The sequence below is a fragment of the Lampetra fluviatilis genome, chromosome 3, assembly GCF_964198595.1.
Source record: "Lampetra fluviatilis chromosome 3, kcLamFluv1.1, whole genome shotgun sequence".
Classification (NCBI taxonomy): Eukaryota; Metazoa; Chordata; class Hyperoartia; order Petromyzontiformes; family Petromyzontidae; genus Lampetra; species Lampetra fluviatilis.
Genome location: NC_136277.1, coordinates 14,519,097 through 14,540,595, shown reverse-complemented (window position 1 = coordinate 14,540,595; position 21,499 = coordinate 14,519,097). Strand labels below are relative to the sequence as shown.

The 21,499-nt window shown below is 52.6% G+C and overlaps 1 protein-coding gene across 5 annotated transcripts in view; it reads left to right on the top strand.

Moving 5' to 3' along the window:
• LOC144953170 (receptor-type tyrosine-protein phosphatase S-like) overlaps positions 1-21,499 on the top strand; it is a 255,168-nt gene that overhangs the window by 76,272 nt on the left and 157,397 nt on the right. For all 5 annotated transcript variants that reach the window (XM_078883739.1, XM_078883745.1, XM_078883732.1 and 2 more), the window contains one exon: positions 8,822-9,010. In XM_078883739.1, the coding sequence (XP_078739865.1) occupies positions 8,822-9,010 (189 nt within the window). The remainder of the gene's footprint in view (positions 1-8,821; positions 9,011-21,499) is intronic.

Here is a 21,499-nt window from a genome sequence, read left to right as displayed (position 1 = left end):
TACTCGGGGGATCTTTGTCTTCGTGGGCTCTGCTACTCGCTAACAGCACTTGCCCCGACAGTCTATTAGAGGCTACACGGGGGATCTTTGTCTTCGTGGGCGCTGCTACTCGCTAACAGCACTTGCCCCGACAGTCTGTTAGAGGCTACACGGGGGATCTTTGTCTTCGTGGGCGCTGCTACTCGCTAACAGCACTTGCCCCGACAGTCTGTTAGAGGCTACACGGGGGATCTTTGTCTATATTTTTGCTAACGTGCATGCGTGAGCGAGAAAAGCGAGCGGCTCAGCGCCTCAGCGGCAGCAGTAGCGGAGACAAATAAATAAATAATGAACTCTCGGAGAAATCGGATTTGTTATCCACTTAGGAAGCGGCCAGAGAGATAAGACGGCGCTGTCGACTGTTGTTGTATCTTCTCGCCTGGTGAACTCCCCCTCGCTCGCTCGCTCGCTCTCTTCGCTTCGTTTCGTCGTGTGTGGCCGCGGTGGTGGGATAGTGTTGTCGTGGATGTATGCGCGTTTTGGTGTGTTGGGGTGTGTGTGTGTGATGTGGTGTGTTGGTGTGATGTGGTGTGTTGGTGTGAGTGAGGTGTGTTGGTGTGTGTGTTATGTGGTGTGTTGGTGTGTTATGTGGTGTGTTGTGGTGTGTTGGTGTGATGTGGTGTGTTGGTGTGAGTGAGGTGTGTGTGATGTGGTGTGTTGTGGTGTGTTGGTGTGATGTGGTGTGTTGGTGTGTGTGTGATGTGTTGGTGTGTGTGTGTGATGTGGTGTGTTGGTGTGTGTGTGTGAGATGTGGTGTGTTGGTCCTGCACAGATGCCATATTTTCTGTCCGTCTGCTCCAGCAGAGGTGTAGGGAATTTCAAAAAGACCTACATCTCTGCTTTATTGACCTGGTCAAGGCCTATGATACCATCAGTAGGACTGGGCTCTGGGTTGTTCTTCGTGCTTTCGGAGTCCCTGACCCTCTGCTCACGATCATTAAGGACCTTCATGATGGTGAGCGGGCCCGGGTAAAACTACGTGGCCGGGAGTCGGAGCCTTTCCCTGTACACCTTGGGGTGCGACAGGGATGTCCTCTGGCTCCCACATTATTTAACATCTATTTCGACTGCGTAGTTCGTGAAGCCTTCAAAAGCTGTACCGGGGGAATTACCATTTGGTACAGATATAATGGGAGGCTGATCGACGCCCGGGTGCGATCAAGGGATGGCTCCCTATTGGTCAACCACGTTATGTATGCCGATGATTTGGTAATAGCTGCTCATTCAGAAGAGGAGTTGGAGATGCTGCTGCTGAGACTGGAGCATGCCACTAAGAGGTGGGGCCTTACCATCAGCCCCACCAAAACTAAGCACCTGCCTGGGTATTTTGTACCATCGGGCACTCCACCCCCACAACTCCCAATCGGTGATGGGGCAGTTGTGGAGAGAGTGGAGAGTTTCCCATACCTGGGCAGTGTGCTTATGACCGGCTCCAGTTTATCAGCAGAGGTCTCACTCCGAATCAGTCGAGCGGCAATATCTTTTCATCGGTTGCGTAACGCTGTGTGGAAGCTACCTGGTCTGTCGCTCCGCACGAAGCTTCAGGTCTTCTCGGCCACGGTCATTCCCTCCCTTCTCTACGCTTGCGAAACGTGGACCCCCCTAGTGGAGCATCTTCGCCGGTTGGAAACATTTAGGCTGGCCTGCCTACGATCCATCCTGGGTTTAACCAGGCTGGATTGTGTGAGGAGCTCACAAGTCCTTGAAAGATCTGGGCAAAGTCCCATCAGTGAGCTCCTCCGGCAGGCAAGGCTGCGTTGGCTGGGTCATGTAGCCCGCATGCCCAGCCACCGCATGCCTAAACAGCTTTTGTTCGGCCGGATCGAGGGGGCTTAACGGGCGCGGCACGGGCTAGAGAAGAGATGGAGTGATGTGGTACAGGAGGACGTGGAGCTGAGTGGACTTGCCGATGACTGGTACCAGCGGTGTCAAGATCGGCCTCAGTGGAGGAGGCTCGTGAAGGACGCTACTGGGCAGTTGGAGGCAGTCGCCCTCCAACAACAACGGAGGGCGGAGGAGCGACGCTCACAACAACGAGCGGAGCGCCGGGTGGCTAAAGCACAGCAAGTTGGCACAGTAGGGGGCACAGGTGGTGGATCAGCCAGTCATCTCGGTCATCTCGGTCAGTCGACCCGTGGCACCTGGGTCTGCCCCGTGACCTCCTGCCAGCGGGCGTTCGACACTTCACGTGGCCTCAGGGTGCACATGGCCTGGCACAAGCGTCGTGGTGACGTCACCGCCACTTAGTGGCGAATGGCGGTTGTTGTTGTTGTTGTGTTGGTGTGTGTGAGATGTGGTGTGTTGGTGTGTGTGTGTGATGTGGTGTGTTGGTGTGTGTGTGTGAGATGTGGTGTGTTGGTGTGTGTGAGATGTGGTGTGTTGGTGTGTGTGAGATGTGGTGTGTTGGTGTGTGTGTGATGTGGTGTGTTGGTGTGAGTGAGGTGTGTTGGTGTGTGTGATGTGGTGTGTTGGTGTGTGTGTGTGTGATGTGGTGTGTTGTGGTGTGTTGGTGTGATGTGGTGTATGTGTGTGTTTGTGAGACGGCGCTGTCGACTGTTGTTGTATCTTCTCGCCTGGTGAACTCCCCCCTCGCTCGCTCGCTCTCTCTCTCTCTTCGCTTCGTTTCGCCGTGTGTGGCCGCGGTGGTGGGATAGTGTTGTCGTGGATGTATGCGCGTTTTGGTGTGTTGGGGTGTGTGTGTGTGATGTGGTGTGTTGTGGTGTGTTGGTGTGTGTGAGGTGGGGTGTTGGTGTGTGTGAGTGAGATGTGGTGTGTTGGTGTGTGTGAGATGTGGTGTGTTGGTGAGATGTGGTGTGTTGGTGTGAGTGAGGTGTGTTGGTGTGTTGGTGTGATGTGTGTATGTGTGAGTGTGATGTGGTGTGTTGGTGAGATGTGGTGTGTTGGTGTGAGTGAGGTGTGTTGGTGTGTTGGTGTGATGTGTGTATGTGTGAGTGTGATGTGGTGTGTTGGTGTGTGTGAGGTGTGTTGGTGTGATGTGTGTATGTGTGAGTGTGATGTGGTGTGTTGGTGTGAGTGAGGTGTGTTGGTGTGTTGGTGTGATGTGTGTATGTGTGAGTGTGATGTGGTGTGTTGGTGTGTGTGAGGTGTGGTGTGTTGGTTTGAGTGTGATGTGGTGTGTTGGTATGTGTGTAAGTGTGATGTGGTGTGTGTGTGATGTGGTGTGTTGGTATGTGTGTAAGTGTGATGTGGTGTGTTGGTGTGATGTGGTGTGTTGGTGTGTGTGTGAGTGTGATGTGGTGTGTTGGTGTGTGTGTGTGTGATGTGGTGTGAGTGAGATGTGGTGTGTTGGTGTGTGTGTGTGATGTGGTGTGTTGGTGTCTGTGTGATGTGGTGTGTTGGTGTGTGTGTGATGTGGTGTGTTGGTGTGTGTGTGATGTGGTGTGTGATGTGGTGTGTGTGTGATGTGGTGTGTTGGTGTCTATGTGATGTGGTGTGTTGGTGTCTGTGTGATGTGGTGTGTTGGTGTGTGTGTGATGTGGTGTGTTGGTGTGTGTGTGATGTGGTGTGTGATGTGGTGTGTGTGTGATGTGGTGTGTTGGTGTCTATGTGATGTGGTGTGTTGGTGTGTGTGAGTGTGGTTCTTGAGTGGCCTGTGTATTTGTGCAATGGTGCCGCGGTTAGCGCTGCGCTGCGCTACGAACCCGGCACCCGAATTCGATTCCCGCTCAAGGCCAACACCGGTGACGATTATCTGAACCGGTCCTGGGCCTCCCCTACGTCAACTCAGCCTCAAATGAGTGCCTGGTGCGATGTGTAGTGAACATCGCCACTGGGGAGACAAAGGCGGTCGGGCGTCGTGCTGGCCACCCACCCCCTTGTGTACCGTGACGGCCTTCATAGGTGCTACCCGCTATCAGCACTTGCCCCAACAGTCTTGTTAGAGGCTACACGGGGGATCTTTGTCTTTGTTTCCTTCATAGGTGCTGCTGCTGCTACTCGCTAACAGCACTTGCCCCGACAGTCTGTTAGAGGCTACACGGGGGATCTTTGTCTTTGTTTCCTTCATAGGTGCTGCTGCTGCTACTCGCTAACAGCACTTGCCCCGACAGTCTGTTAGAGGCTACACGGGGGATCTTTGTCTTTGTCCCCTTCATAGGTGCTGCTGCTGCTACTCGCTAACAGCACTTGCTCCGACAGTCTGCTAGAGGTTACACGGGGGATCTTTGTCTTTGTCTCCTTCATAGGCGCTGCTGCTACTCGCTAAGAGCACTTGCCCCGACAGTCTGTTAGAGGCTACACGGGGGATCTTTGTCTTTGTCCCCTTCATAGGCGCTGCTGCTACTCGCTAACAGCACTTGCCCCGACAGTCTGTTAGAGGCTACACGGGGGATCTTTGTCTTTGTTTCCTTCATAGGTGCTGCTGCTGCTACTCGCTAACAGCACTTGCCCCGACAGTCTGTTAGAGGCTACACGGGGGATCTTTGTCTTTGTCTCCTTCATAGTTGCTGCTGCTACTCGCTAACAGCACTTGCCCCGACAGTCTGTTAGAGGCTACACGGGGGGTCTTTGTCTTTGGTGATAGTGGTGGTGGAGCGGTGGCATAGCGGTTAGCGCGCCGCGCCACGAGCCCGGCTGCGAACCCGACTTCGATTCCCCGGCTCACGGCCAACGCCAACCGAGGCCGGTGACGATCTTCTGAACCGGTCCTCGGCTGGCCCTCGAACGATCCGTCGGCGGCGTGAGAGACACCGCACGTCGCTCCGTCCATGGGCGGCCCATGGCAGAGCGACGACAACGCGACTTCGCGCGTCCGGGCGGTCGGGCCCGGGAAAGCCGCGTCGGGAGCAAAGCGACGCGGTGCATCGCCGCGACGTTGCCTCCTTCGCGTCCGAGGATCGGTGCATCTCGTTGTCACGTGGGGCGGGGGGGGGGGTGGGGCGGTGGGGCGGATGACCACAGTCGCACGGCTACCGCTGGCGAGTTTCGAAGAAGAAGAAAAAAAATTAACCCGTAAAAACAAAGTTTTTCACTATTAATCCTTTATACGCGTGGCGGCTAGAGTCCTCTCGTCATCTGGCTTGAGATGGCTGCCACCTATGGGTCAGATGATTGCCTGCCACCATTAAGCAATTGGTAATTTAATATTTAAAAAAAATTCCTAAAAAGTGTACAATTTTGGAAAAAAAATTTCACGAAAATAAATTGTCACGCACGACGGAGTCTGTAGTGCAAAAATGTCAGCTCGATTTGATCACGGGAAGTGGGTTAAAAAACGACCGAAAGATTTGCACGGTCGTAAGCGCGCAAGCAAGCGAGCAAGTGAACTTAATATAAAGGATTTAAAAAAATGTCCCCGCTTGTGCATCAGGGTCGTGAAATCGGCATCTGTTGCGATCGCCCCAACAGTCTGTTGAGGCTGCACGGTGGGGGGCGGTGGGGGGGGGGGAGTCTTAGCATGTGTTTTTTTACGCCTGCCCGCCCGCCCGCCCGCCCGCGCCGGATTTCACTTCATTAACTCCGCTGCAGGCCCCGCCGCTCATCCCCTTCATTTTGTTTCGTCCTTGAGAAGAAGAAAAAAAACGAGAGAGAAAATAAATAAATTGTTATTATTTCATCCCAGAGGTCACCTCTGGCCGGCCACGGTCAGCTAGGAGATGTTGACGAACTCGCCCGGTATACAGGAGGTCGTGGGTTCGATCCCGACCCTGTGATGCCCGCTGCTGTGTATTTGAAGCTTGCGTGTCTCGCTCTCTCCCCATGGTGAGATGTTAACTATCTCGCCTGGTATACAATAGGTCATGGGTTCGATCCTGACCCTGATACCTGCTGTATATGTGGAGTTAGGGTGTTTTTCTCTCCCCGTGGTGAGACGTTAACTACCTCGCCCGGTGTACAGGAGGTCGTGGGTTCCATCCTGTGACGCCTGCTGCTGTATATTTGGAGTTTACGTGTCTCTCTCTCTCATCATCATCACGGTGGCTAGGAGATGTTAACTACCTCGCCCGGTATACAGGAGGTCGTGGGTTCCATCCTGTGACGCCTGCTGCTGTATATTTGGAGTTTGCGTGTCTCTCTCTCTCTCTCATCATCATCACGGTGGCTAGGAGATGTTAACTACCTCGCCTGGTATACAGGAGGTCGTGGGTTCCATCCTGTGACGCCTGCTGCTGTATATTTGGAGTTTGCGTGTCTCTCTCTCTCTCTCATCATCATCACGGTGGCTAGGAGATGTTAACTACCTCGCCTGGTGTACAGGAGGTCGTGGGTTCCATCCCGTGACGCCTGCTGCTGTATATTTGTAGTTTGTGTTTCTCTCTTTCTCTCCCGTGGTCACGTCACGGTGTTCAGGGTACGTCAACCCGTCGTTTAGTTTCTACGTCAGCCCCCCATTGAGCTCTTTTTAATTTTTAGAAGCGTTCACCACCACAAAAAAACGACGGCTCAACGCAAAGTGGCCTTTTGTGTTTTACCGGCACGGTGGCGGATCAAATGACCGATGAACGGGTGACGTTGATTCCAGCGACGGACTGCCAGGACCGGTTCAAGATAATGGAACTCGGCCCACCGCCGCCGGTGTGCGTAGCGTGGCACGCGCTAACCACTGCGCCACCGCTCCCCGCAACTAATTCCGCCCCCCCCACCCCCTCCGCTCGCGCCAAGCTCAGTGATGTCGATGAGAGAGAAGACACAAACCCCACCCCCGCTCCCTCCAGAGACCCAATTAAACAAAGCTTAGAAGAAGCTCTCATTAAACAATCAGGTCCCTTTCCCACTCGGGTGATGTTGATTTGCCTCCCGGCCAAGTTTGCGTGTACGTGTGTACGTGTGTACGTACGTTGAACTTCTCTCGCCCCATACGTAACTAACCGTGCTAATACGTGTGTACGTAGAACTTCTTTAGCACCGTACGTATCCGACCATGCTAATACGCACGTATGCACGCTGAAACTCCTTTCGCACTATCCGACCATGCTAATACGTACGTATGCACACTGAAACTCCTTTCGCACCGTACGTATCCGGCCATGCTAATACGTACAAATGCACGCTGAAACTCCTTTCGCACCGTACGTATCCGGCCATGCTAATACGTACGTATGCACGCTGAAACTCCTTTCGCACCGTACGTATCCGACCATGCTAATACGTACGTATGCACGCTGAAACTCCTTTCGCACCGTACGTATCCGACCATGCTAATACGTACGTATGCACGCTGAAACTCCTTTCGCACCGTACGTATCCGGCCATGCTAATACGCACGTATGCGCTGAAACTCCTTTCGCACCGTACGTATCCGACCATGCTAATACGCACGTATGCACGCTGAAACTCCTTTCGCACCGTACGTATCCGACCATGCTAATACGTACGTATGCACGCTGAAACTCCTTTCGCACCGTACGTATCCGACCATGCTAATACGTACGTATGCACGCTGAAACTCCTTTCGCACCGTACGTATCCGACCATGCTAATACGTATGTATGCACGCTGAAACTCCTTTCGCACCGTACGTATCCGGCCATGCTAATACGCACGTATGCGCTGAAACTCCTTTCGCACCGTGCGTAGCAAACCGCGCTAATTGGAGGAGGATTAGCCGATAGCGCTCGCTTGCTTAACCCAGGGGCACGGCAAACATAGAATAACAAGGCGAGCCATTTTAGTTTTCGAATTGGATATTTCAAGAGCCGGCGACGCGCCTGGTGCATACGAGGCGGCGGTTCTCGACAAATAACTTCACGAAGAAGTTCCGCAAAGAACCCGCGGGTTTGCCGACCCGCCTGGCCCAACCACTCCGTCAGTCCGCCACGCGTTGACGCTCAGACTGACGTCTGTATTACTTTTTTCTTCTTGGTTTTTTCGGTAAAGTCACGTAGACTCTGTCGCCTCGACGGACCTGGTTTTCACCTGAGGACGGCTGCTTGCGTTGTGGCCGAAACGTCGTGAGAATAATTTTATTATGTTTTATTTTTATTATTTTATTACTTCCCTTCTACGTGACTTTACCGAAAAAACCAAGAAGATGAATCCCTGCAGTCACGAAAGCTTTAAATCAAAATGTATTACTTTTTTGTTTTTTACCCTGGCCGTCACAAGTGATAGCCCGACGAAGTGGCTTATCATCATCAAGTGGACATTTATGGCTGCCAAATACTCTTGAGCGCCCATCGATTTTAAATGTGGAGGGGAAAAAAACCACGCGACCGCGGGGAAAGAGAGAGGGGGGCACTCACTCCAAATATACAGCAGCAGGCGTCACGGGGTCGGGGTGGAACCCACGAACTCCTGTACACCAGGCGAGGTAGTTCACATCTCACCACGGAGCGAGAGCGAGACACGCCAACTCCAAATATACAGCAGCAGGCGTCGTCAGAGTCGGGATCGAACCCACGACCTCCTGTACGCCAGGCGAGGTAGTTCACATCTCCTAGCCATCATGATAATGATGATGATGAGAAAGAGAGAGACACGCAAACTTAAAAAATACAGCAGCAGGCGTCGTCAGGGGTCGGGATCGAACCCACGACCTCCTGTATACCAGGCGAGGTAGTTAACATCTCCTAGCCACCGTGATGATGATGAGAAAGAGAGAGACACGCAAACTCCAAATATACAGCAGCAGGCGTCGTCAGGGGTCAGCATCGAACCCACGACTTCTGCGCACCAGGCGAGGTAGTCGACATCTCAGACACCGCTGCGCCCACGACCTTCGCTCTCAACAACGCTGCCCTCTCTCCGTCTTCCCTCACCCCCCCCTACCTCCCTCCCTGCCCCCCCCCCCCCCACCGATGCCCACCCCGGCTCCCCCATACAGAGGAGCAGGTGCCCGCCGGCTTCCCGCGCATCGACATGGCACCGCAGCTCAAGGTGGTGGAGCGCACGCGCACCGTCACCATGCTGTGCGCCGCCAGCGGCAACCCGGAGCCCGCGGTCACGTGGTACAAGGACTACCTGCCCCTCGACGTGGCGGCCAGCGACGGGCGCATCCGCCTGCTACCCGCCGGTGAGGCCTTCGCTTGCCCACGCGCGAAGAGAACCATCCCCCCCTCTCCTCGCCTCCCTCTGGCCTCCTCCCACCCCATGCTCCCCATACCCCCCCCCCACTACCAAAGACAAAGACCCCCCACCACCACCCCCGTATAGCCTCAACAGACTGTTGGGGCAAGTGGCGTTAGCGAGTAGCACCTACGAACTCTGCAGCAACGACAACAACATCCGCCGTTCGCCGCTAAGCGGCGGTGAGCGTCGCCACGACGCTTGTGCCAGGCCAGGCCTACAAGCGCAGACGCGCAGACAAACGCACAGATGAACACACACAACCACACACGACCACACACGACCACACACGACCACACACGACCACACACGAACACAAAAAGACAAAGATCCCCCCCCCCCGTATAGGCTGTAACAGACTGTGAGGGCAAGTGCTGTTAGCGAGCACCTATGAAGGCCGGCACGGCAAACGAGGGGGCGGGTGGCCAACACCACGCCCGGCCTGCCTTTGTCTCCCATGTGGCGATGTGCACACATCGCACCAGGTACACATTTGAAGCTGAGTCGGCCGATTCTGATAATCGTCACCGGTGTTGTTGGCCGTGAGCGGGAATCGAACTCAGGCCGCCGGGTTCGCACAGGAAAAGGGGGTTAGCCTCTAAAGGCAAACTGTTTATAAAGGTTTAAAATTGGCGTAGCCCAAGTGTCAGCATTGTGGGCGGGGCAGCTGATGTTAATGTGAGTGGTGGGCGGGGCAGCTGATGTTAATGTGAGCGGTGGGCGGGGCAGCTGATGTTAATGTGAGTGGTGGGCGGGGCAGCTGATGTTAATGTGAGTGGTGGGCGGGGCAGCTGATGTTAATGTGAGTGGTGGGCGGGGCAGCTGATGTTAATGTGAGTGGTGGGCGGGGCAGCTGATGTTAATGTGAGTGGTGGGCGGGGCAGCTGATGTTAATGTGAGTGGTGGGCGGGGCAGCTGATGTTAATGTGAGTGGTGGGCGGGGCAGCTGATGTTAATGTAAGTGGTGGGCGGGGCAGCTGATGATAATGTAGGTGGTGGGCGGGGCAGCTGATGTTAATGTAGGTGGTGGGCGGGGCAGCTGATGTTAATGTGAGTGGTGGGCGGGGCAGCTGATGTTAATGTGAGTGGTGGGCGGGGCAGCTGATGTTAATGTGAGTGGTGGGCGGGGCAGCTGATGTTAATGTGAGTGGTGGGCGGGGCAGCTGATGTTAATGTGAGTGGTGGGCGGGGCAGCTGATGTTAATGTGAGCGGTGGGCGGGGCAGCTGATGTTAATGTGAGCGGTGGGCGGGGCAGCTGATGTTAATGTGAGTGGTGGGCGGGGCAGCTGATGTTAAAGTGAGTGGTGGGTGGTGACCGTGGCGGTGGTTGGTTTTCCACCAATTGAAGGGCTGCCAGGTAAAAATTAACTACCATCTACATGGCAGAGGCTCGGTCCCATTAGCAGCAGTTGCACTTTAACAACTCTGGCACCCCCCCCCGCCCCCCCTCTCAGCCAGTCTACATAACAAAGGCTCAGTCCGTTGTTATGTAGACTAGCCGTAGTCTCAAGCCGCACCAACCTTACCATCAAAATAAAAAAGGGGCCTGTCCTGGTTCATATACGGGGTAGTATCTCTTGGAATCTCTCATTTACTTGATACAGCGAGCGTGCTGTGACGGTTCCACCTGAACATGGAAGCTTGTGTTGCCTCCGAAACGTCGTGATTTTTTTATTTTTTTTATTTTACTTTTATTAATTTAAATTTTAATTTTTTACCTACGTGACTTTACCGAAAAAACTTAGGAATATAAAAATTAGCATGTTAATGTAAGATCGGTGAGCGGCCTCCACGGCGAGCGCGCTGAGGTGGCTATGTTAATGTGAGAGATTAGCGTGTTAATGTGAGAGATTAGCAGGTTAATGTGAGAGATTAGCGTGTTAATGGCAGATCGCAGAGCCGCAACCTCTAGGTCGGCGCGCGAAGGTGGCTGTGCAAGTGTGAGAAATGTAACCTGTTAATGTGAAATCGTAGAGCCGAAAATAACAACTAACATCGCAAGGTGGTAGGATGGGAACATTGCAGCCAGTTGTGACTTAAACTGGTTGATAACGTCCTTCCAATGATTGCTCAGTTTGTACCCATCTTCTCGGTGGAAATTGTATCTGTGGTTTTATATATGGATGGCTTCATGAACGAATCTTTGTTGATAGCCAGTGGGTTTGCAAAGTACCTTCGTCTTAGAGAAATCAATTTTGTGTGAGCCCACCGCGTTAAAACAATGATCAGCCACGGCCGAGGTATTGGTCCTACCGTGTTTCAGATCCGCCTTGCGTTCACGAACACGGTCCAAGACATGTCGCTTAGTTTCCCCAATGTAACTCCTGCCGCAGACACAGCTTAGTTTGTAGACGCCGGGGTATTGCATGTCAGGGATCACATCCTTCACAGATGGGATCAGATCACGGATTTGATGTACTGTGTTAAATCGAATCTGGATCTTGTGTTTGCTCATGATTTTGGAAATATTTTTGGTAACCCCTGCTATGAGAGGGGAGGGGTGCAGAGTGAGATGAGAGGGGAGAGGTAGGAGAGTGCGTGGAGGGGAGTGGAGTGAGATGAGAGGGGAGAGGCAGGAGAGCGCGTGGAGGGGAGTAGAGTGAGATGAGAGGGGAGAGGCAGGAGAGTGCGTGGAGGGGAGTAGAGTGAGATGAGAGGGGAGAGGCAGGAGAGTGCGTGGAGGGGAGTGGAGTGAGATGAGAGGGGAGAGGCAGGAGAGTGCGTGGAGGGGAGTAGAGTGAGATGAGAGGGGAGTGGAGTGAGATGAGAGGGGAGAGGCAGGAGAGAGCGTGGAGGGGAGTGGAGTGAGATGAGAGGGGAGAGGTAGGAGAGTGCGTGGAGGGGAGTGGAGTGAGATGAGAGGGGAGAGGTAGGAGAGTGCGTGGAAGGGAGTGGAGTGAGATGAGAGGGGAGAGGCAGGAGAGTGCGTGGAGGGGAGTAGAGTGAGATGAGAGGGGAGAGGCAGGAGAGTGCGTGGAGGGGAGTGGAGTGGGATGAGAGGGGAGAGGCAGGAGAGTGCGTGGAAGGGAGTGGAGTGAGATGAGAGGGGAGAGGCAGGAGAGTGCGTGGAAGGGAGTGGAGTGAGATGAGAGGGGAGAGGCAGGAGAGTGCGTGGAGGGGAGTGGAGTGAGATGAGAGGGGAGAGGCAGGAGAGTGCGTGGAAGGGAGTGGAGTGAGATGAGAGGGGAGAGGCAGGAGAGTGCGTGGAGGGGAGTGGAGTGAGATGAGAGGGGAGAGGTAGGAGAGTGCGTGGAGGGGAGTGGAGTGAGATGAGAGGGGAGAGGCAGGAGAGTGTGTGGAGGGGAGTGGAGTGAGATGAGAGGGGAGAGGCAGGAGAGTGCGTGGAGGGGAGTAGAGTGAGATGAGAGGGGAGTGGAGTGAGATGAGAGGGGAGAGGCAGGAGAGTGCGTGGAGGGGAGTAGAGTGAGATGAGAGGGGAGAGGCAGGAGAGTGCGTGGAGGGGAGTAGAGTGAGATGAGAGGGGAGAGGCAGGAGAGTGCGTGGAGGGGAGTAGAGTGAGATGAGAGGGGAGTGGAGTGAGATGAGAGGGGAGAGGCAGGAGAGTGCGTGGAGGGGAGTAGAGTGAGATGAGAGGGGAGAGGCAGGAGAGTGCGTGGAGGGGAGTAGAGTGAGATGAGAGGGGAGAGGCAGGAGAGTGCGTGGAGGGGAGTAGAGTGAGATGAGAGGGGAGTGGAGTGAGATGAGAGGGGAGAGGCAGGAGAGTGCGTGGAGGGGAGTGGAGTGAGATAAGAGGGGGAGGCAGGAGAGTGCGTGGAGGGGAGTAGAGTGAGATGAGAGGGGAGAGGCAGGAGAGTACGTGGAAGGGAGTGGAGTGAGATGAGAGGGGGAGGCAGGAGAGTGCGTGGAGGGGAGTAGAGTGAGATGAGAGGGGAGAGGCAGGAGAGTGCGTGGAGGGGAGTGGAGTGAGATGAGAGGGGAGAGGCAGGAGAGTGCGTGGAGGGGAGTAGAGTGAGATGAGAGGGGAGAGGCAGGAGAGTGCGTGGAGGGGAGTGGAGTGGGATGAGAGGGGAGAGGCAGGAGAGTGCGTGGAGGGGAGTGGAGTGAGATGAGAGGGGGAGGCAGGAGAGTGCGTGGAGGGGAGCAGAGTGAGATGAGAGGGGAGAGGTAGGAGAGTGCGTGGAGGGGAGTGGAGTGAGATGAGAGGGGAGAGGCAGGAGAGTGCGTGGAGGGGAGTAGAGTGAGATGAGAGGGGAGAGGTAGGAGAGTGCGTGGAGGGGAGTGGAGTGGGATGAGAGGGGATAGGCAGGAGAGTGCGTGGAAGGGAGTGGAGTGAGATGAGAGGGGGAGGCAGGAGAGTGCGTGGAGGGGAGTGGAGTGAGATGAGAGGGGAGAGGCAGGAGAGTGCGTAGATGGGGAGTGGAGTGAGATGAGAGGGGAGAGGCAGGAGAGTGCGTGGAGGGGAGTGGAGTGAGATGAGAGGGGAGAGGCAGGAGAGTGCGTGGAGGGGAGTAGAGTGAGATGAGAGGGGAGAGGCAGGAGAGTGCGTGGAGGGGAGTGGAGTGAGATGAGAGGGGAGAGGCAGGAGAGTGCGTGGAGGGGAGTAGAGTGAGATGAGAGGGGAGAGGCAAGAGAGTGCGTGGAGGGGAGTGGAGTGAGATGAGAGGGGAGAGGCAGGAGAGTGCGTGGAGGGGAGTAGAGTGAGATGAGAGGGGAGTGGAGTGAGATGAGAGGGGAGAGGCAGGAGAGAGCGTGGAGGGGAGTGGAGTGAGATGAGAGGGGAGAGGTAGGAGAGTGCGTGGAGGGGAGTGGAGTGAGATGAGAGGGGAGAGGTAGGAGAGTGCGTGGAAGGGAGTGGAGTGAGATGAGAGGGGAGAGGCAGGAGAGTGCGTGGAGGGGAGTAGAGTGAGATGAGAGGGGAGAGGCAGGAGAGTGCGTGGAGGGGAGTAGAGTGAGATGAGAGGGGAGAGGTAGGAGAGTGCGTGGAGGGGAGTGGAGTGGGATGAGAGGGGAGAGGCAGGAGAGTGCGTGGAAGGGAGTGGAGTGAGATGAGAGGGGAGAGGCAGGAGAGTGCGTGGAGGGGAGTGGAGTGAGATGAGAGGGGAGAGGTAGGAGAGTGTGTGGAGGGGAGTGGAGTGAGATGAGAGGGGAGAGGCAGGAGAGTGCGTGGAGGGGAGTAGAGTGAGATGAGAGGGGAGAGGCAGGAGAGTGCGTGGAAGGGAGTGGAGTGAGATGAGAGGGGGAGGCAGGAGAGTGCGTGGAGGGGAGTGGAGTGAGATGAGAGGGGAGAGGTAGGAGAGTGCGTGGAGGGGAGTAGAGTGAGATGAGAGGGGAGAGGTAGGAGAGTGCGTGGAGGGGAGTGGAGTGAGATGAGAGGGGAGAGGTAGGAGAGTGCGTGGAGGGGAGTAGAGTGAGATGAGAGGGGAGAGGCAGGAGAGTGTGTGGAGGGGAGTGGAGTGAGATGAGAGGGGAGAGGCAGGAGAGTGCGTGGAGGGGAGTAGAGTGAGATGAGAGGGGAGAGGCAGGAGAGTGCGTGGAAGGGAGTGGAGTGAGATGAGAGGGGGAGGCAGGAGAGTGCGTGGAGGGGAGTAGAGTGAGAGGAGAGAGGCAGGATAGTGCGTGGAGGGGAGTAGAGTGAGAGGAGAGAGGCAGGATAGTGCGTGGAGGGGGGGAAGAGTGAGATGAGAGGTAGGAGAGGCAGGAGAGGGTGCGTGGAGGGGAGCAGTGGCGTTGTTTACACTCCGCACCCGGTGCTCATTTGAGGCTGAGTCGACCTAGGGGAGGCCCAGGACCGGTTCTGATAATCGTCACTGGGTGTTGGCCGTGAGCGGGAATTTAACCCGTGTCGCCTGGTTCGTAGCGCAGCGTGGCGCTAACCGCTACCACTACCGCTCCCCGCTACTACTCACCTACCTACTCACATGCACACACACCTAATCACACACCGACTCACATCAATACAACACACACACACACAGAGAGAGAGAAACTCGATCCATCGATTTTAAACCTTCACCCGTTCAGAGCCCTTACAACGGCCGCGATCGATGCGGCAGAAGTAAACGCGTTACAATCAGCATCCGTTTTTTTGTTCGGGGTTGAGGGGGGGGGGGCACGGGGGGGCGTTGAAGAAAACGACGGCGGGCAAACTCCCTGCGCCTCGCGGAAAGAAGGGCCTGGGTTTGATACCCGCCTGGGTGGAATTTCCAGGTGTCTATTGCACGTCTGGAGTTTGGCAACCTTCTCTCTACCCCCCCTCGCGTCCTCCCCCCCCCCCCCCCCCATTTTTCTGCGTAGGTTTTCCTCCGTGATCACTCATATCCGCGGTGGCTAGGAGATGTTAACTCCCTCGCCTGGTATTCAGGAGGTCGTGGGTTCGATCCCGACCCCTGACAATGCCTGCTGCTGTATATTTGGAGTTTGCGTGTCTCTCTCTCTCTCCTCATCATCACGGTGGCTAGGAGATGTTCACTACCTCGCCTGGTGTACAAGAGGTCGTGGGTTCGATCCCGACCCCGTGACGCCTGCTGCTGTATGTTTGGAGTTTGCGTGTCTCTCTCTCTTATCATCATCACGGTGGCTAGGAGATGTTCACTACCTCGCCTGGTGTACAGGAGGTCGTGGGTTCGATCCCGACCCCGTGACGCCTGCTGCTGTATATTTGGAGTCTGCGTGTCTCTCTCTCTGTGGTCGCGTGGATTTTTCTCCGGGGTCCTCCGGTTTTCCCTTCCACATTGAGAATCGACGTCACCTGTGGCCTCCTCCTCTAGGTCAGCTCAGCCTCAAACGGGTACCTCGGTGGGAGGTGTAAAACATCATCACTGGGTAGACAGAGGCGGGTAGGCGGGTGGGCGGGCGGGCGTGATGTACGTTCTTGCACCGAACTTCTTTCACACCATATGCAGCCAACCCGTGCCAAATCGGGGGCGCGATGTCCATCCAACCAACCCACCTCTCCTCCCCCTCTTCGTGTGCCGTGCCGGCCTTCACAAGGTGCTGCTGCTGCTGCTAACAGCACTCGTTGTTAGCCTCCTAAAAGCTACACGGTTTGGGGGGGAGGGGGGGCGGTCTTTATCTTTGATGATGATGGCGGCGGCGATGATTAAGGGATAGAGAGATTTGGATGTAGGGATGTGGAGCGCACGGCGGTTAAATAACGTCGTTCGGTCGGTGAGTTGCATGAAAACTCAGAAGGGGGCTGGCGACATTAAACATTAAACAAAAAACCCGTCGTGGGGTCCGTGCGTGGCGACGGAGTCCTAGGCGAGCCAAGCTTGCCGAGCAGATGGAACAGCGCAGATAGAGGATTAAAGAGGCGGCTGCTGCTGCTGCTGCTACTGCTGCCACTGCCGCTTGCCGAACGCAGCAGGGGCGTACGAGCCGCGTCCAAACCGTCGAACACAGGGAGAGATGTACGCTAGATCGCAGGACGCGTTGTGCATTCTGAGCACAGGACGGATCTGTTGAGGCTGCAGGACTTGTTTTAAGCGTAGGCGACACTCGTTCTAGAATGTGAACGTACGGACAGATGCACGTTAGATCATGTGACTTAGCGGGGGGATAAGCCACATATTTCACACGCGTGTGGAACATAGGGGATGGTACATTAAACAATTCAGGACGTGTTTGAAGCATATAATGACCGCTGTTTAATGCGACACACGTGGGAAGTTGTAGAGTAAAACGTGGGGGAGGGGGGGCGGGGTGGGTGGAATACGTTGAAAAATTAAAAAAAATCCGTGCTCGACACGGGAAAGGGTACGGCCACGGTGGAGATGGAGCGACGGAATGAGCTATAATCTCACCTTACTTACATTTCCGCGTAGCGCTTTAACCAAGGCATTGTCGCCACTGGGGAGACAAAGGCGGCCGGACAGGCGGGCGGGTGTGGTTCTGGCCACTGAGGCCCACAGCTAACAGCACTTGCCCCAACAGTCTGTTAAGGCTACACGGGGGATTCATCTTCTTGGTTCTTTCGGTAGAGTCACGTAGAATGGAAATAATAAAATAATAAAAATAAAACATAATGAAATAATTATCACGACGTTTCGGCCACAACGCAAGCAGCCGTCCTCAGGTGAAGAACAGGTCGGTCTCATTCAGACGCTGTCTTTCCGACAGACCTGTTCTTCACCTGAGGACGGCTGCTTGCGTTGTGGCCGAAACGTCGTGAGAATTGTATTTTATTATGTTTTATTATTATTATTTTATTATTTGCATTCTACGTGACTTTACCGAAAGAACCAAGAAGATGAATTGTATTTCATTATGTTTTATTTTTATTTTTTTATTACTTCCCTTCTACGTGACTTTACCGAAAGAACCAAGAAGATGAATCCCTGCAGTCACGAAAGCTTTAAATCGACATTTACACGGGGGATCTTTGTCTTTTGTGTGCGTCCGTGGAAAGCGGTGGTGGTGGTGGTTAGCGAACCACGCTACGAACCCGGCCACCTGAGTTCGATTCCCGCCCACCGCGGACCAACACCGACGTCGCTGACGGTGATCAGAAACCGGCCCTGGACCGTCTCGTAGGTCGACTCAGCCGTAAATTGAGTACCTGGAGCGGCGGCGGGTTTATAGACGACATCTGCACTCAGTGCGCGGTCGCTGACGACCCTTGCCCCGTCAGCCTACGTGGGCTACGCGGGGGATCTGCGTCTTTGTTTGTGTAATTATAACGGAGGGGTTTTTTTTCGGGGGGGTTTAGATCGCACCACCCCAACAACATCCAATTCAGTCACCGGGGTTCGTCATCCGCAACAATTGCAAACCTCGTTCGCTTGCGTTCCTAATTAGGTTACTTATTGCAATCGTAAAAATTAATCTAATTTATAAAATTATTATCATCAATCTAATCAGATTAATTCTAACAATTGTGGTAATTAACTAATTATTGCAATTGTACTTACTAATTAAGCTGATTGTCAGCACAATTACAATTATTGTAATTCTAATTAAAAAAATTGTAATTTACATTGTAATAATGGATAGTAATAATGCATTCATTGAGCATTAAATTATAATTCATTAATTCTAGATTTGAAGCTTTCGTGACTGCAAGGAATCATCTTCTTAGGTTTTTTCGGTAAAGTCACGTAGAAAGTAAAATAAAATAAAAACAAAAATCACGACGTTTCGGAGGCAACACAAGTCTCCGTCATCAGGTGGGACCGTCACAGCCAGATTATAATTCATTAATATTTTTTGCAATTACAATTGTAACAATGAATCTAATTAAGAACGCAGCGGATGACGCTTTTGAGTTGCAAGTGAGAGACATATTGTAACAACTACGATTGCAATAGCGGGTTTACTCTCCAACACACCACCGGTGTGGTGCTGTACTCGTAACGAACTGGGCCACGTTCTGTGGACGTCACACAACCCTCACTAATTGGCTGTGACGGGTGGTGCTGGTGGCGGCGGGTCTAACGGCACAACGTTCATGCTCACGCGGTCTACACCCGAAATAAACCTCTGGTGGATAATACTGGGCGCGAAAGCCTCCTCCTCCTCCTCCGTGTTCAAGTTGTAATCTTTTCTCTTCTTGGTCCTTTCGGTAAAGTCACGTAGAAGGGAAGTAATAAAATAATAAACATAAAACATAATAAAATAATTCTCACGACGTTTCGGCCACAACGCAAGCAGCCGTCCTCAGGTGAAGAATGAGGACGGCTGCTTGCGTTGCGGCCGAAACGTCGTGAGAATTGTATTTTATTATGTTTTATTTTTATTATTTTATTATTTCCCTTCTACGTGACTTTACCGAAAGAACCAAGAAGATGAATCCCTGCAGTCACGAAAGCTTTAAATCGAAATTGTAATCTTTTGTTTGTGCGTGACGCCGGGATTTCAATTGACATCTTCATCCATAATAGAGGGTTGTTTTTTTCGTTGGGTTAGATTGCGTAAATGTATAAATGTGTCGTTAAAACCCGCCACCACCCGACACAGCCAACTAGTGAGGGTTGTCGTGTAAACAGAACGTGGCCAATTCGTCACTAGTGCAACACTAGTGTGTAGTGTATAGTAGTGTAGTGTATAGTGTAGTGTATAGTGCAGTGTATAGTAGTGTAGTGTATAGTATGGTAGTGTATAGAGTCGTGTATAGTAGTGTATTGTATAGTGCAGTGTGTAGTGTATTGTGTATAGTAGTGTAGTGTATAGCGTAGTGTATAGTGTAGTGTATTGTGTATAGTAGTGTATAGTGTAGTGTATAGTGTAGCATACTAGTACAACACACCGCTGTGTTGCAGTGCAAAGCCACAACATGAACAATCTAAGTACGACGTTTCGCCAGTAATTACAACCAGCTTCATCAGGCGACAGCCAGATTTGTGGAGAAGTCTCCACCTGTTTCGTTTCTTTTATAGAAGCGTAGATGCGGTGACCACGCTTCTGCGCTCTTGCTGTAAGTGGGGGCCGGGGGGTGATTAATGAGTCAACGTACATTATGTCGGTCGCGAAAGGCTACCTGTTAAACTGACATCTTCATACCTGACAATTAGCACTCATTCCGATGAAAGTTTTAAAACATTTTGTTGTTGCTCAAACTGTTAGCGGCCGTGCGAACAGATGAAAAAAAAAAACACGTCAAAATTAAGCTGCCCTGCAAACGAAAACGTAACAGTGGCGGCGACGAATCCCATTGAAATATCCCGCGGCATTAACGCAAATTAGCAACGCGGCGAATTAAGCTTTTGAGATGGAAGTGAGAGACACATTCTAGCGGCGCTGTCCCCACGGCAGTCAGAGCGAAAATAAATATTGGTTTAGAATTTTATTTTATTTCCCTCTTATTTAATTTTTTGTTCAAAGTTTGCTCTACTCATTTCAATTAAAGTCCGGGTAATTTATAGATTTCGACTAAGTTGACGCTGAATATTAACAAGCGAAACAACCCCCCCTCCCCCTCCTTCCCTACGCCCGTTGCATGCGTATTGTTGTGCTAATCCACTGTGCTTTTGTAACAATAATTTTAATATTCTTGGTTCTTTTGGTAAAGTCACGTAGAAGGGAAATAATAAAATAATATTAATATAGAACAACATTTTCTTGCTGTGGATTTCACCCCTGATGACGATTGCTTGCGTTGCAGTCGAAACGTCGTGAGAATTTTTATTGTTTTATATTTTTACTAGCAGAAGTACCCGGCGTTGCCCGGGTGAAAAATATATTTCTTAATAACCTTACATATATACACAGATGGGCTGCTACCCCTGCCCCCTCCCCCCCAGCCACGATCTCCTCGGCCGCTGTGCAGTAATATGTTCGGCCTATAGTGTGGTGGGGTGTCGAGGCCTAGTACCGTGCAGAGCCTCCGGCCTCGCCTAAATTGCCCAGCCGGCTGAGGCTGGGTACTGGGGCCGTTACCCCCCCCCCCCCCACGCGCTACAATAATACTGTCTAATCGCTATAATTTTATTATCTACCGACCCTATAATAGTAATTGCACACATTGGGGTGGGGGGGGAGTGAAGAGGACGTGAAACTTTGATGAATTTACCTCAGAGTCGCGTGTTAATGCGTGCGCATATTTTTAACGGGAATTAAAAATGGCGTCCACCCCGCAGCGAATGCGTCGCTACCCGTTGCCAGGGGCAACCGCCGTGGAAAACCAAACGGACCAATCGTGTCTCGCAAATCCCTCACATTTCGTCCAATGAAACTGCGTATGGTCCGGCGACACACAGACAGACAGACAGATTTGCGATTTTATATATATAGATTATTTTATTATTTCCCTTCTACTTGACTTTACCGAAAGAACCAAGAATATGAATCCCTGCAGTCACGAAAGCTTCAAATCAATAATTTTTAATGCCTCAATGGGGCTTTGCCTGGTAGGATGTGGATGGCTTAGTGTTGTATTTGTTTGTGCTTGGGCGATGTGTTTACCGTTCGTGTACTACGAACTCCTATCGTGTTTGTTGTTGAAACGTTCTTACCCAGTGCCCCCGACTGGACACGTGTGAGAAAAAGAGCTTTATAGCTCCTCGGATTCCTCCTGCAGTAGTAAAACAGTACAGTGATCCCACGTTTATCGCGGTTAATGGGGACCGGAACCCGTCGCGATAGGTGAAAATACGCCAAGTAGGATTGGCCCCCTAGGAATTTCCGTATATGTGTGTGTGGGTACCAGAATGTTTAAAATATGTATATTTATACTTTATATATATATTTTACTTAAATCCATTTAATTATAAAACCTTAATATTATACATTCTCTCTCTCTCATACGATAAGTATTATGGTATTCTACACTCACCAATGACAGTAGTATCTTGAGACTTGACTCCAGTAATGACGACGACGACGATGACAATGACGATGACAATGACGACGATGACAGACCTGTGCAGTTCGATGAATGTGATGCTGAATGATGATGATGATGGTGCTACTGCACAGGTATAATGAGGCCTTTAAATCAGTTCGAAAAATCCGCGATGCACTGAGGCCGCGAAACTTGAA